This window comes from Branchiostoma floridae, chromosome 19 (genome assembly GCF_000003815.2).
Source record: "Branchiostoma floridae strain S238N-H82 chromosome 19, Bfl_VNyyK, whole genome shotgun sequence".
NCBI lineage: Eukaryota > Metazoa > Chordata > Leptocardii > Amphioxiformes > Branchiostomatidae > Branchiostoma > Branchiostoma floridae.
This window is the reverse complement of record NC_049997.1, coordinates 12,988,537-13,003,313: the sequence shown is the minus strand read 5'-3', so window position 1 is coordinate 13,003,313 and position 14,777 is coordinate 12,988,537. Positions and strand designations below refer to the sequence as shown.

Below are 14,777 nucleotides of genomic sequence, written 5' to 3'. Positions count from 1 at the left end.
ATAATAACTGCATATGATTATTGAAAAAGACGATTGTGACGATGTGACACAGAGGTGTTTTTAGCTTACAAACGATACGAGAACGATACTTACGATCACAAGCAAGGCCGTCACCATTCAAGTTATAACCGAACGCACAGGAGCACTGAAAACTCCCTATATCATTTGTGCATGTCTGGTCACACCCTCCGTTAGCAGAGGCACATTCGTCCACATCTGCGTATCAAAAGAAATTGAACCGTCAGTACGTATGCAGTTTACATGTACTAGGTGTTATCATCTATGAAGCAACAGATTCTTAAAAGAATATAGATTGTTAACCTTCGTCTTTTCAGGTATTTGTGCTCTTCTTACGATCCTGTATGAAGAAGAAATTTACGAAAAAAGAATCATACCGTCACACCCTAGCCCATTGCCATTCAGACTGTAGCCAACCCCACACGAACATTGAAAACTTCCGACGTTGTTCGTACAAGTCTGGTCACAACCACCATTGGCAGACGCGCACTCATTCACATCTGTGTTCCAAACAAAGGAAACGTTGTATTGATATATATTAACCTACACTTATTGGCTTCATCTTTAACAGTGCCATTTTTTGGTTCCATTCCATAAAGGGATAATCATTTTACGGATATTATAACTTAATGTGTATAAAACATGGGCGTGTTTCCATTGAAAACTGTAAACTCCATATTATCTTATTTTCTATGATATATCTACTGAGGTTTTCGATATGTGGTAGAGCACAGAAAATCTCATATTTCTTAAGCATTTGCTTGATATGCAATGTATGATAAGCTCCATTTTTCATTTCCTTTACAGCAACTGTGTTGAACATATTTTACTAGCAGCAAGCTTAAGTATACATTAGTCATTGTAGATATTGTAAGCTATCACATATCTCTTCTTCTATACATTCTCATTTCACGGTGATGGTACTTATGCTTTGAAGTCATGAGCAGAAAGGAAAATATAGGTATGTAATTCATTCATTCATTGAATCATTTATGTTTTCCTCATGAGAACAAGAGCTATTGAAAACAAATTATCAAGTGCGGAGCTTTACCAATAAAAATCGTAATTTAGGCGTTAGAACTTTAAGTCATACTTACCGTCACAAAGCAACCCATTGGCATTCAGGTTGTAGCCAGTTCCACAGGAACACTGAAAACTTCCGATGTTGTTCGTACAAGTCTGCGCACAGCCACCGTTGGCAGAGTTGCACTCATTCACATCTGTGTATCAGCCAATAGAACATATGGTGCTTACAGCTATAATGTTATAAAGGCAACACATTCTTCTATCATTGTCACCACAGCTGTATTTTTCCAAAACATGTGCAAGTTGTTAGAAGCCTGAATGAAGAACACTTAAGCAAAAAAAAAAGCCTACCGTCACAGGAGAGGCCATTGCCATTCAGGCTGTAGCCAACTCCACAGGAACACTGAAAAGTCCCGATGTTGTTCGTACAAGTCTGTGCACAGCCGCCATTGGCAGAGTTGCACTCATTCACATCTGTTTCAAAACGAAGAAAGAGTGGTGTCATGATATACAAGCATATACATAGTGGCGATTCTTCGCTCTTTTGTAGTAACAGGTGTATCAATTTCTTCATTGGGCTTGCTCTTTGAATCGGGACATACAGCCAGAGCTGTCCGATCAAACTAGCTTGTGGCAAGGGATAGTTAATGTCAATGCATGGCGTGGGGATGAACATATCTGCAGCACACAGCTACAGTACCTTTAATAGCAACTCATATACAGTATATGCTGTAAGAGGCCTGGGTAAATGTATTGCAGCAATAGTTTTAGCATCAACTCTCTTCATAACTTAGAAAATGAAAACATAAAGCAAAGAAAAGCGTAGATATCTATCGATATCATATCCAACAAAGGTATTGAACTAATGCTTACCGTCACACGACAACCCATTAAAATTCAGGTTGTAGCCAGTCCCACAAGAACAGTAGAAACTCCCAAAGTTGTTCGTGCAAGTCTGCGCACAACCACCGTTAGCAGAGGCGCACTCATTCACATCTGTGTATCAACAAGTAGAACATATGCGACTTGTATACACAATGTGTGAAAAAGACATATTAGTATTCTTCCAACATTATTATTGCATTGCGGGCTTATTAATTGTGTGCAGCTTTGTATGAGCATGTATGAAATTATGCAAAACAAAAAAACAACTACGGAGATGAGGGGGGATACAAACTGAGCCACGTTCCGGACGGTATTCTCGCTGCTGCAGCGCCACCTACATCGGAAAGTAGCAGCAAGAATCGTATCCAGCCATTCTAATCCTGATGATGGTGTCTAACTGATACTGAAACGTTGGAAGTGAGTACTCCCTGGTTGTGCCTAAAGAGCCTTACTAGATAAAAAAAATTGCCAACCTGATGCAGTTATTTACGGAAAAAATCCTACCGTCACACGACTTCCCATCCCAATTCAGGTTGTAGCCAACACCACAGGAACATTGAAAACTCCCGATGTAGTTTGTGCAAGTCTGCGCACAGCCGCCATTTCCAGAGGCACATTCGTTTGTGTCTGTGGTGACAAAAGTGAAGATTAAAACACAAGGAACTGGGAAGTGTGTGACATAGTGTCATATCGGTTCTTAACACTCTAAATATTCTAATAATCTAAACATAGCAACAATGTCTGATACAACACCAATCACAAACAAACAAATCACCAATAAACATTTTCCAAGAGCTCTTCGAAACTCAAAACTCTGAGCTTACTTAGGAATATATTTCTTTGCATGTTTTTTTGAAACTCTATCAAGCGTGTCTATATTTTCTACGTGGTATCATTTATGGTATTATTTCATCATTGGTTTTATTTGATCTATCATCAGTCATTAGCCTTCATCAGTAGTCATTAGCCTTTCTCAGTGTCACTGACAGTGGATGCTTGTCTGAAACATCTGGCAGTTTCCAAGATAATATTCAGTTGCTTGAGTAACTGATTTTTGGCGTATTACCGTTTATAATATTTCAAAGTACATGTATCTTAAAGTGAACTCTCAGTGCACTTGCGTTCGGGGGTTCGTTCACTGCGTCATTGTTTTTTTGTTTTCTCCAATTTTTTTTTAATCATTTAGATATTGCGCAGTAAGCAAAAGTATGGCTTAGAAGACAACAAAATACACAAAAAGTACGAAAACTCGTTCTTTATCTCTGAAACTCGTTGAGTATATTTCGAACCCCGCAGTGACACAAGCTTGGCGCAAGCGCAGTGAGAGTGCATCATTACCCATGCATGTAGGTGCAGATCCGCTCCAGATGCCACCAGACTGACATGTGCGGGATGAAGAGCCACTTAATGTATAGCCTGTGTAGCACGAGTAAGAAGCCGTAGACCCGACGGAGTTAGAGCCTGTCACTTGACCGTTTGACGGAGAACTCAGAGCGGGACACAGTACGGCTGTATAAATGTATGAAATCATAATTTAATCTTCGCCAAGAAAATCATATATTCCTAGCAACCTCGCAAACCGCAATATGTTAAAGATTCAAGTATTAGATTGTGCGCATGGTGGGTTTTCTTTCTGCTATAGCAGAACGTTCTGCCGAAAATTAACTTCGGTTTTATCGTACGCGTGTTTTGGAAAAGCTATGGTCACGATATGGCAGATAGTGAAGTTTCGTAGATTGGACCACCTAGCGGCTTCTTTTCAAACGGCAGAGGAGTTTGAGTTTTAGATTCTAAGTGATAAATAAACACATGCTTTTTGTCGTGTAGATCGATGTTTGTTGAAACTTGATTTTTTGAATCATAATCGATTAAAAGGTTTAAAACTTCATGTAATTCATATATGAGGTACAAAAATTCATAAATTGTAGTAAATGGCCAGGCCTAGCCTTTATACTCGTTACGAATTTACCTTTAACATATGTGAATAGTGTGAATTATGACCGAGTTCGCATGAGAAATGTACCTTAGTACCCCTAAGATAAGATAAACAATATAATCGGGCATGACATTACTTCCATATTTGATCATAAATGCTACACTAGCTTCCGAAAGAAGAATGATATACTTCCACAGAATGGGAAGTTGAATATTAGGAACATGGTCTTGTCGTATCTTACAATTGCACGTTGGTGGACTGCCATCCCATGTCAGGTCACAAAGACAGGTAAGCGTATAAACAGCCGACAGGGTGTATCCACTGTTACACGAAAAGGAGACGGTGTCGCCGGGGTTGTTTCCACCAGTCACGGCACCGTTTGCAGGGGCTGACATCGGTGAACATACTCCAGATACAACTAATATTTAAAAACAAAAATAGGGAGGCTTAAAGTGTAAATCTTTAAAAAAAAAGCAGCGTGTGTGATGCAGCTTTGCTGCAACTGACAAGATTGAAACCAAGCTTTCCTAATCTCTGAGGGTTATTTCCAGTGCAAACGGCTGATGCTTGAGTTCTACGTCTTAAGTTCCCTCACACGGAGCCCAAGCGGGACTCCCCCCCCCCCTAATCTGGGTTGCCAAAACGCAATCACTTGTGCCATACTGACATGGTATTACGATTAGATATGTCTTCAGACTTAGGCAATAAGTAGGTGCGTTTTACATTCTAGCAGTAAAACAAAAATTGTAGCAAGGCTTTTAAGTATTTATATTTGGATGAAAATATCGCCATATAAAAAAGACAGAGGTCGTAAAAATATGAAAAGCAGCTGTTGTGTTTAGCAGCCAGTTAACCCCATTCAAAAGGGTCAGAGAATGTAAAAAATTTTCTTGTTAACTGTTGAAAGTCTGTATAATGATTTGCATTGTATGTTCAAGTGTTTGTAATTGCCGACTGTAGCAAATCTACTAAATTCAGGAAGCCTGGAAGGCACTTCCTGCGTATGTAGTTTTGCTTTGGTGAAATAAATAAATAAATAGATAGATAAATAAACAAATAAAGTACCCTTTTGGCAAATGTAGTAATGCGTGGATGTACAGTACTCGTTGTCCCACATAAAACCATTATTAGACCATAGTTGCACACAGTTTTGGTCCATTTGATTTGGTTCCCCTGGTCCCCAATAGGTGTAAGAACCGAGTGAAGATCCATCGGCCCATGACCAAGGGCCGTGCACAGTGTCCTATGAATTGAAAGATAATTATATGCTAGCCATTAGATATTAGAGGTTGTTCTAAAAGTCAGAAAATGTTCTCTTGGCTCGTATGTCAGGAACATTATCAAGAAATGTAATAAACAAACGCTAAAACGTGTTACTATTTAAGTTAAAGCCTGATTTTACACCAAAAAGTAGTTACTCAAGCAAGTGGATATGGTTTTGGAAACGGTCAAAAGCCTGATTTTCATAGATATTATAAAATCCTTTAGGAAGCATTTGATACTTAATTTGAACTTCTTTCCACATGATTTTGTTGTATCATTCTCGTTACAAATATTTGGACTTTCCAACCTTCAATACGCCTTGTTGTGGATATATATAAAAATCTAGATACACACATCTATTAGATTAGGTCCTATGCATTAGACATGAAGAGAGAAAAACGAATAGGATGTAAAGAAATAAAAATAATATGAAAATGTGTAACTCGAACAGTACTTACGGATCCGGAAGGTTCATTGAGTCCTATCCAGTAGCTCTCGTGTAAGGCAAGCTTGTCGTAAATGAACTCGTGTAAGCCCTGAGAAGTATCTTTGAAAAAAGTACCTCCTTCCGCTGCACAGGCCGACTTAGCTCCGTTCCAATCCTGGTACTGATTAAACGCCTTGTAGCAATTTCCACCATATGCTGTGTATGTGTCTCCTGTTGAAGACATGAATACACAGCTGAATAACGTAAACTTTGATACTAAAAATTATTGTTGTTAGTAAAGGCTGGGCAATAAACTGGTGGGTTGAGCGTCCTTTGGACTTAAATGGTCGCGAGTGCAAGCCTCGACCAGGTTAGATCAGGTGAAAGCCTTTATTCTTCTTGCTCAAGTCGTCCAACCCCTTTATATATGAAAAGAAGTCAAATTCATCAAATAGCTTGAATAGAAATAGTTTTAGATTAGACGTTATTCAACTTTTGATTTAATCTCATGTTACTTTTTTTAGATTTATGTATACCACTGCTTTACTTTGTCTGCAATTAGCCCTCAGACATGAACTTGCCATAAAGATTATTACAATTTACGTTTCCTAACAAAGGATTCTGCAATTATGCACCCTGTGTGGTTATACTAACAAGAAAATTAAGCACAACACGTTGTCCTGTACACCTATGGTGTCTGAAGGGTTTAAGCTTCTTGTTATCGTTTGAGGAGAAACACGTATGTCTCATGATTAGTCGGTCAATAGGAGAGTGAATTATGACACCAGTATAACACAAAGGAAAATGTCTTTGAAGGCGCTATGATAATTATTGTGTTCTCAGTTGGCCTCATTCGGGACTCTAAAGCCATCTTTCTACTGGACGGCGATTACCGAGCAACCGTCCAGCGAAAATAGAAAATTGAATTTTATGTCATGATTAAAATATAGTGAACAAAATATGTGAACAAAACAAACAAATATACATTATAACTAATGTTATTTTTACTAATTTAGAAGTGTTAAGAAGGTAGATTAAACATGATCGAAACATTGGATTGGTTAATTTTCTCGAGGTTCTGTTATTCTAAGATTTCCCTTTCTAATCTTCTGTAAGGCAACGGCGAGAGACACTATCAATATTCAATGAAGGGTACAAGGAACTATATAGTGCTCTAGGGCTTGGTAACATCGTTAGTAACAACGATGTTGCAGAAGCACAAGTCGTATTCTAAGTATCCTGAAAAACACATCCTTGAATATATTCGAGAAGCTACAAAATAGAGATAAAGCATTATTCTTACCAGCGACGGAAGTGCACATTAGGCCAACCACGACAGCTACCAGTATAGGGGCGATCCCCGCCTCCATATCTGTGAATAGCGTAAAGAGCAATGGACTTGGTAAAAAATGTCTACACAAATACGAATAACCAATGAACTGAGTTCACACATATGAAAAAGTGCCATTTTATGACGGGACAGTGACCCGAGTCCTTGGAAATGGATGAAAATCTGAAATTTTAATGATATGGGAAAGCAGCGATAAAAAACCTGTCGGCAATATAAGCGCATTAGCGACGTGCGCCGATACATTCGTGATCGATATTGAAGATAAATACAATTTCGTAATGATATGCCTTTCTTATGATGAATACACGTTACAACAAAAAAGAGACATACATTGACATAGCAAAAAAATAGATATTTTGTTACAAATTCTTTAGCTAAAGCCTGTGTCTCTAATGTTGATATTTCTACTTGCTTTAAACTGTTCCTAACAGGTCTTCAACTTGAAGCTCATTTGTAGCCATCCGGTACATTTATCGTGGCGTCAGATCTTCTTCTTGACGCTACCTCTATTTTCTGCATGTCATGTCAATGCTAGAACTAGTAGTAAGTACATAAACCATTCCTAGAATGACACTAATGATATAAAGTCAAATGAGTGCACAGAATGATGAAATAAAAATATCGTTCTTTACCTCCCGTTTTGTATGCTGACGAGATAATCCTCACTGGATGATGCAGGCTGTGGAGTTTAGAATACCAACACTGGCTTACAGATGTTGTCGACAGGGAAACACTTACTTGGTTTACTGGTCGTAAGTCGCTATTGTACGTCCAACTTCCTGCAAGCTGATTTCGCTGCCACAAAAGATCTTAAATTTTTTATTCTTTTCCATCACAGTGGAAGTTATATTGAAGCAGGTGTTCCTTGTCAATGGCATCTTTCAAGGCCAAAATATTGCGCCTTACTTACATGAAAATATTCACTCAACACAATGAAAACATTCAAAACCCAACGATGAAAAATCGGGGTAAGGAACAAACGAGTGTAAGGGTAGTTATCGGACTCCCGAGAACTTAAGACAAATACTCCCCTCCCCTCTTGAACAACAGCAGATACATGGTCATTCACAAGTAGAAAGAGTAATGCCCCCCCCCCCACACACACACACACACGCACACACAATAATGTGACGCAGGTAGTTGTATACCGTGACCACAGTACCATAAACTGGTTGAACCTCTATTCGATAGCGATTTCTAACCCGACAAAATGGGGAGTTAATGGATAGAGACTGTTGATATCTGTTGGCAGTAACCCTGAATCTAAAGGCCTTCTATTTTACATACGTGAGGCAGAATGCCATATAGATGTTGCAACTAAAATGTCACGTAAGTCAGTCTGTCCCGTGGCTTATGAAATGCTATGATGAACTGTAACACCAAGGGACTTCTACGTGTGTAGCTATGTAATATTCTTGGTCACACAAAAGGCTGTCCAAGGCCATGAAGCCATCATCTTACGACATGGAAGAATACCCACTACTGCTTTCCACCTGTTTGGTCTACCGTGTGATTGAAATCCATAGCCACAATGCTTGTGTTTTCATGTGGAAACATGTGAAGAGGCAATCCACTATGGCATGTTACCTACAGTACATCAGGTATTCATCATTGTATTCATCAAACTTATTGCAGGTGACAGACGGCCCCAGCTGTGAAGGATTAGGTAACAAAGGCAGAGAAATGAAAAACCCAGGTTAGTCACCCCGACCGTATCTTATGTAAGATCACATTACCCATTTCATCTGCCCAAGGAGCTTTTACAAAAAACCTTTACTTACTTTTACAAAGCTCCTTGATCTGTCATATGATTGAAATTTCTAACAATAGCTATGGAAATGTAGAGGCTGGTCAGTCGTCGGTACATTCCAGCACAGAATCAGATGATAATGCAAAACATGTATAAGTAAAAAACCCAAATCAAGTAAAAAGCAACAAAATCAGAAAAAAGGTGGCCAAACTCAAAAAGTATATTTTACTCAAATTTTGTGTGGTGATATGGCCTTGATTCAAACTTACAAAATGGGACACTTTTAGGTGGACACATGACAACGGCCAAAATGGCGGATTTGTCCAAAATAGACCCTTTTGGACTCCTGTAACTGCCACCGGTAAGTAGATATTTCATTGACTCTTACATACGTTATTACCCATGAAATAGTTTTGAAAAATGATGTTAAGATTTGTAGAAAATTTATCATATAGTTAAGTGCAGAAGAGGTTTAAAGATTTTCGAATTTAACAAAATGACTTGTTTTCCATTCTTAGCAATTTTAGTTCATTCATGGGCAAATAAATTCGGTTAATTTTTGGCACAGTGATAGTTTCAACTTGGTTTACATCATATTTAAAACGTTTGGGCATCTAAAGAGACAGACCTTTCCGCTATCCAATCGCGACACAAATTATGAGATGATCCATCTGATTTCTTGGCGCTGGCAAATATTACGGTAATACTTGGTATTGGTTATTGTCATAAAGTAGCGCGGTAAGATGATTTGATAGATATTAAGATCAAACTATACGAAAATCCTTTCAGCTATGAAGTACACATTCTAGGGATGCTACCAAAACTCTCCCTCTCTATCTTAAATCTGCCATATGAATATGTACGTTAAATGGCAATGTCATAACTATTTTCATTCTGTATGTGTATGATATATTCAACCCGATATGTATTGTAAGAAGCCAAGTCAAAGCACAAATTGAAAAACATTCCCTGTAAGGTTTATTTCGATTTCTTAGACCTTAGACTGTTTTGATTCAGTTCATGAAAAATATAGAAAAATAAAACTAAAGTATCATTTGCTACATTTCGTAGCATATACAACGTTTATGAAGCACCAGTATTGTTTAGGAAAAAACCACAAAATCTTGTCAGGAAATAAATGCGATCACGAGTTGATTCTTTTCTAAGTTCATGCACTAGAGAAATAATCGTAGCTACTTTAAAAAACTGCACACATAAAACTTTATGTCAGTGGAAAGAAGTCAGTAATGATGGCTATGTTATAGTAAAACTACTGCTATATTTCACACAAACATGTAAGGGTTGCATAGAGCGGTAGAAACAAGGACATTTTGCCTTACCTGTACTTTGACTGTATCCTCGCGCAATGATGGCATCGACACGCTGCGTTACTTTTAATTTGGTCGACAACAAAACATCTACGGATTACTGGCGATCGGGTACTATTGTATGTAAAACCTTGGGGTAAAATGAATTTGCCATTTAAAATAGACCACTCGAGTGAAAACGTCTGTGGCATAATGTTTGTCCTTGTAGCTGTTACAAGCGTACAATACACTGTTACATGCTGCGTAACATCAAGGACGTTATATAAAGTGTGGAAAGATGATGAAAATATGAATCATTAATGATTTGGAATGACAGCGACGAAAAGATGATCAGTTTAGGACAGGTATTTGACCTAAAGGGCACAAGATTATTCTTACTTTCCCGAGCCGAATATAATATATCATACCTTTGGACAAAACAAAATTTCATTTTTTTAATTTCTCAAACCTTTACTTACTTTGACTACTAAAGAATCCTTGTGCAATGATATCATCCATAGGCTGCGTTACTTTTTAATTTGGTCGACGACAAAATATCTAAGAATTACTGGCAATCGGGTCCTATTGTACCTAAAACCTTGGAGGATATGATTTTGCCGGCATAAATGGATCACACGAGTGCAAAAATCTGTGACATAATGTTTGTCCTTGTAGTTTTTTCAACCAACCTGTTACATAGGGTACAATACATTGTTACATGTTGCGTAACATCAAGGACGTTATATAAAGCCCCTGGCAACATACAATACACAGAGCAAAATGACATATTTTTATTCCTTGAAAGATGATGAAAAGATGAATCATTAATGATTTAGAATAACAGCGATGAATAGATGACCTGTTACGACAAGTTTTTGACCTAAAGAGCACGGGAAGATTCTTACTTTACCGAGCCAAATATGATTTATTATACTTTTGGACAAAAAACTTTTTCTTGCTCTATTTCTCAAACCTGTACCTTGAATACTGAAGTATCCTCGCGCAATGATAACATCCACAGGCTGCGTTGATTTTTAATTTGGTCGACGACAAAACATCTACGGATTACAATGTAACGTACCCTATTGTATGTACAACCTTGGGGTAAAATGATTTTGCCGTGAAAATTAGATCAGATCACACGAGTGCAAAAGTCTGTGGCATAATGTTTGTCCTTTGACTCCTTGTAGTTTTTTAATCAACAAGGAAAGTTTAATACACTGCCACATGTTGCGTAACATCAAGGACGTTATGTAATAGTATAAAGTCCTTGGTAACATACAATGCACAGAGGAAAATGTCATCCTTGGATTCCTTGAAAGATGATAAAAATATGAACTAGAGTTCGGCGACCTCATACCTCCATGAAAATTTAGAGCTTTCGTAACTTTCATGCAATTGACTAACACATTAACATAATTTATGCATGGTGTTGTTCATCATTGACTAACGTACACATGTCACAGTTATAAAATTCCCATTATTAATCATAAAGCGGTTTTGCAATTTTTACATAAATTATGCAAATAAGTTCCTCATTACCATATTTAGTATCTGCTTATATTCCACCTATCGTAATTAATATGTGTTACATGTATTGAGGTCCAGTTATTGAAAACAATAGAACTATACAATTTCCTCATTAATTATGAAAATTAAGTCCTCATTTGCATAACATGTATATCATTATGAACATCTTTGCCTAAGCTACCCGCATGCCTAAAATGCAGGCAATCCATCGTTTCTTTCTGCAGTTAAGCTCTTTGGAGTGTCTTGACAAAAACACCCATGCAGTTCCACAATTAAATGTTAGGGGGCTGAAACTTGCCCCACTTTTTTATGACACCAAAAGCTATCTACCACTAAAATATCAAGACCATAGTATGTCTGGAACAAGAGATACATTGAAAAAAATGCTATGATAGAATATTCTCATTAATTATGCAAATGTACTCCTGTTTTGCATAATTAGTATCTTATCTTGTAAAACATTGTCTAAGGTACCTACATACCAAAAATGATGAAAATCCGTTGTTCCCTTCTTGAGTTATCGTCTTCAGAAGTTTTTGACAAAAATGCCCCTGCTTTCCCAAAACTAGACGCTAGGGGGCCCAAACTTATGTCACTTATTTCTGAGCACAAGAGCTATCTAATACTCAAAAATCGTGACCATAGCTTGCTCAGAACACGAGATAGCAAACCCGGAAGTTGCGCTGCAGTATCAAGGGAAGCCGCTAGGGGGCCCAAAATCTAATCATTTCCAGCTTTCATCACACCCTACCAACACACCAAGTATGAAACCAATCCAACAAGCCGTTCGTGAGTTATTTTGTTTACACACAGACAGACACACAGACACACAGACAAACACAGGGTAAAATATAACCTCCATGACATTTCATGGAGGTAATAACACAACGTCATAAGAACGTATTACAACGTATTGCATAAGAACCTAATACAACGTAATACGTAAGAATCTAATAATACAAGCTAACTCTTTAATACGTTAGAAAATAACACAACGCAACTAGAGTTCGGCGACCTCATACCTCCATGAAAATTTAGAGCTTTTGTAAATTTCATGCAAATGACTAAGACATTAACATAATTTATGCATGGTGTTGTTCATCATTGACAAACGTACACATGTCACAATTATAAAATTCCCATTATTAATCATAAAGCGGTTTTGCAATTTTTACATAAATTATGCAAATAAGTTCCTCATTACCATATTTAGTATCTGCTTATATTCCACCTATCATAATTAACATGTGTTACATTTATTGAAGTCCAGTTATTGAAAACAATGGAATTATACAATTTCCTCATTAATTATGCAAATTAAGTCCTCATTTGCATAACATGTATATCATTATGAACATCTTTGCCTAAGGTACCCACATGCTTAATATGATGCCAATCCGTCAATCCTTTCTGCAGTTATCCTCTTTAGAATGTCTTGACAAAAACGCCCCTGCAGTTGCTAAATTAAATGTTAGGGGGCTTAAACTTGCTCCACTTTGTTATGACACTAAAAGCTATCTACCACCCAAATTTCAAGACCATATCACGTCCAAGACAAGAGATACATAGAAAAAAATGCTATGATTGAATGTTGTCATTAATTATGCAAATTTGCTCCTATTTTGCATAATTAGTATTTCATCTTGTACAACATTGTCCAAGGTACCTACATACCAAAAATCATGAAAATCCGCTGTTCCCTTCTTGAGTTATCTTCGTCAGAAGTTTTTGACAAAAATGCCCCTGCTATCCCAAAACTAAACGCTAGGGGGCCCAAACTTATGTCACTTCTTTCTGAGCACAAGAGCTATCTAATACTCAAAAATCGTGACCATAGCATGTTCAGAACACCAAGATAGCAAAACCGGAAGTTGCGCTGCAGTACCAAGGGGAGCCGCTAGGGGGCCCAAAATCTAATCATTTCCAGCTTTCATCACACCCTACCAACACACCAAGTATCAAACCAATCCACACAGCCGTTCTTGAGTTATCTTGTTTACACACAGACAGACACACAGACAGACAAACGCGGGGTAAAATATAACCTCCATGACATTTCATGGAGGTAATCATTAATGATTTGGAATGACAGCGATGAAAAGGAGAACTGTTTAGGACACGTTTTTAACCTGCATGACACGGGATCATACTTACTTTACCGATCGAGTCGAATATGATATATCATACTTTGGGACAAAAAAGAAACGCATTTTCTTTGTTTTCTATTTCTCAATCTGTACTTTGACTACTGCAGTATCCTCGTAAAATGATGGTATCGACACGCTGTGATCGTTTTTAATCTGTTCGACAGCAAAACATCTACGGATTATTGCCAATCAAATCCTATTGTACTTGCAACCTTGGCGGGGGGGGGGGTAATTTCGCCGTCAAAATAGATCACACGAGTGCAAAAGTCTGTGACATAATGTTTGTCCTTGTAGTTTTTTGCCGGGGCGCCGCAGGCGCCCGGCTTTGTCCCCGGTTTAATGGTTCGTCCTTGGATGGGTCTGCTATGGTCGCAAAATGTACCGTGCGTTTTTACGACAATTCTCAGCCCTTCTCAGCCCTTCAAATAAACGCAATGTACCGTGCGTTTTTACGACAATTCTCAGCCCTTCTTAGCCCTTCAAATAAACGTTGTAAGAATACTGTTTATCCATGACCTCTACTCGTACAGAAAACATTGCAGCGCTCATTAGCAAAGTCTAGGAAAGGAAAATGTTTCTTGATTTGCAGTAAAACACTGGTCATGTAACATTTGAGGAGTTGTCGTTAAATCGCACGGTTCATTTTGCGATAGCGTTGACGGGTCCGGGTATTTAGCGGAATAACCCGGAATAACCCGGAATAACCCGGAATAACCTTAATAAAGGATGAAAGCTACCGAAATACAGTGTGCTTTGATAAGTTAAGATCGCAGAATGCAATATTTTGGCATAAAATAATGTATATATGGCCATGGGAACAAGAAATATTACGGTTATTCCGGGTTATTCCGGGTCATTTCGGGTTATTCCGGTAAATACCCTCACGGGCGTTGACGGTGCGGAGGAGGTGAGATTTTTATCGTACAGAAATTGGTACAGTTTGTAAAGTTATCTTTCTGGAATTCGGATGTATTAAAATATAACATTACATTCTAAGGCGTAGTGTCATGTGAGTAAAATGAGCACGACATTTGACGAAAGATTTTGTGGAGGGTATACAGTCAAGTTTATTGTGCAACGATTGGAACAGTTTACGTGCGGGTGGGAGGGGGGCGTGCGTCTATATATGCAGCTGCA

At 38.0% G+C, this 14,777-nt stretch overlaps 1 protein-coding gene across 1 annotated transcript in view; it reads right to left on the bottom strand.

The window, feature by feature from the left end:
- LOC118406502 (CUB and sushi domain-containing protein 1-like) overlaps window positions 1–14,777 on the bottom strand; it is a 26,860-nt gene that overhangs the window by 8,395 nt on the left and 3,688 nt on the right. The window contains exons 2-6 of the mRNA XM_035806562.1: window positions 2,434–2,556; window positions 1,918–2,040; window positions 1,396–1,518; window positions 1,116–1,238; window positions 94–216 (exon numbers count right to left, since the gene is read on the bottom strand). Coding sequence (XP_035662455.1) covers window positions 94–216; window positions 1,116–1,238; window positions 1,396–1,518; window positions 1,918–2,040; window positions 2,434–2,556 — 615 coding nt within the window. The remainder of the gene's footprint in view (window positions 1–93; window positions 217–1,115; window positions 1,239–1,395; window positions 1,519–1,917; window positions 2,041–2,433; window positions 2,557–14,777) is intronic.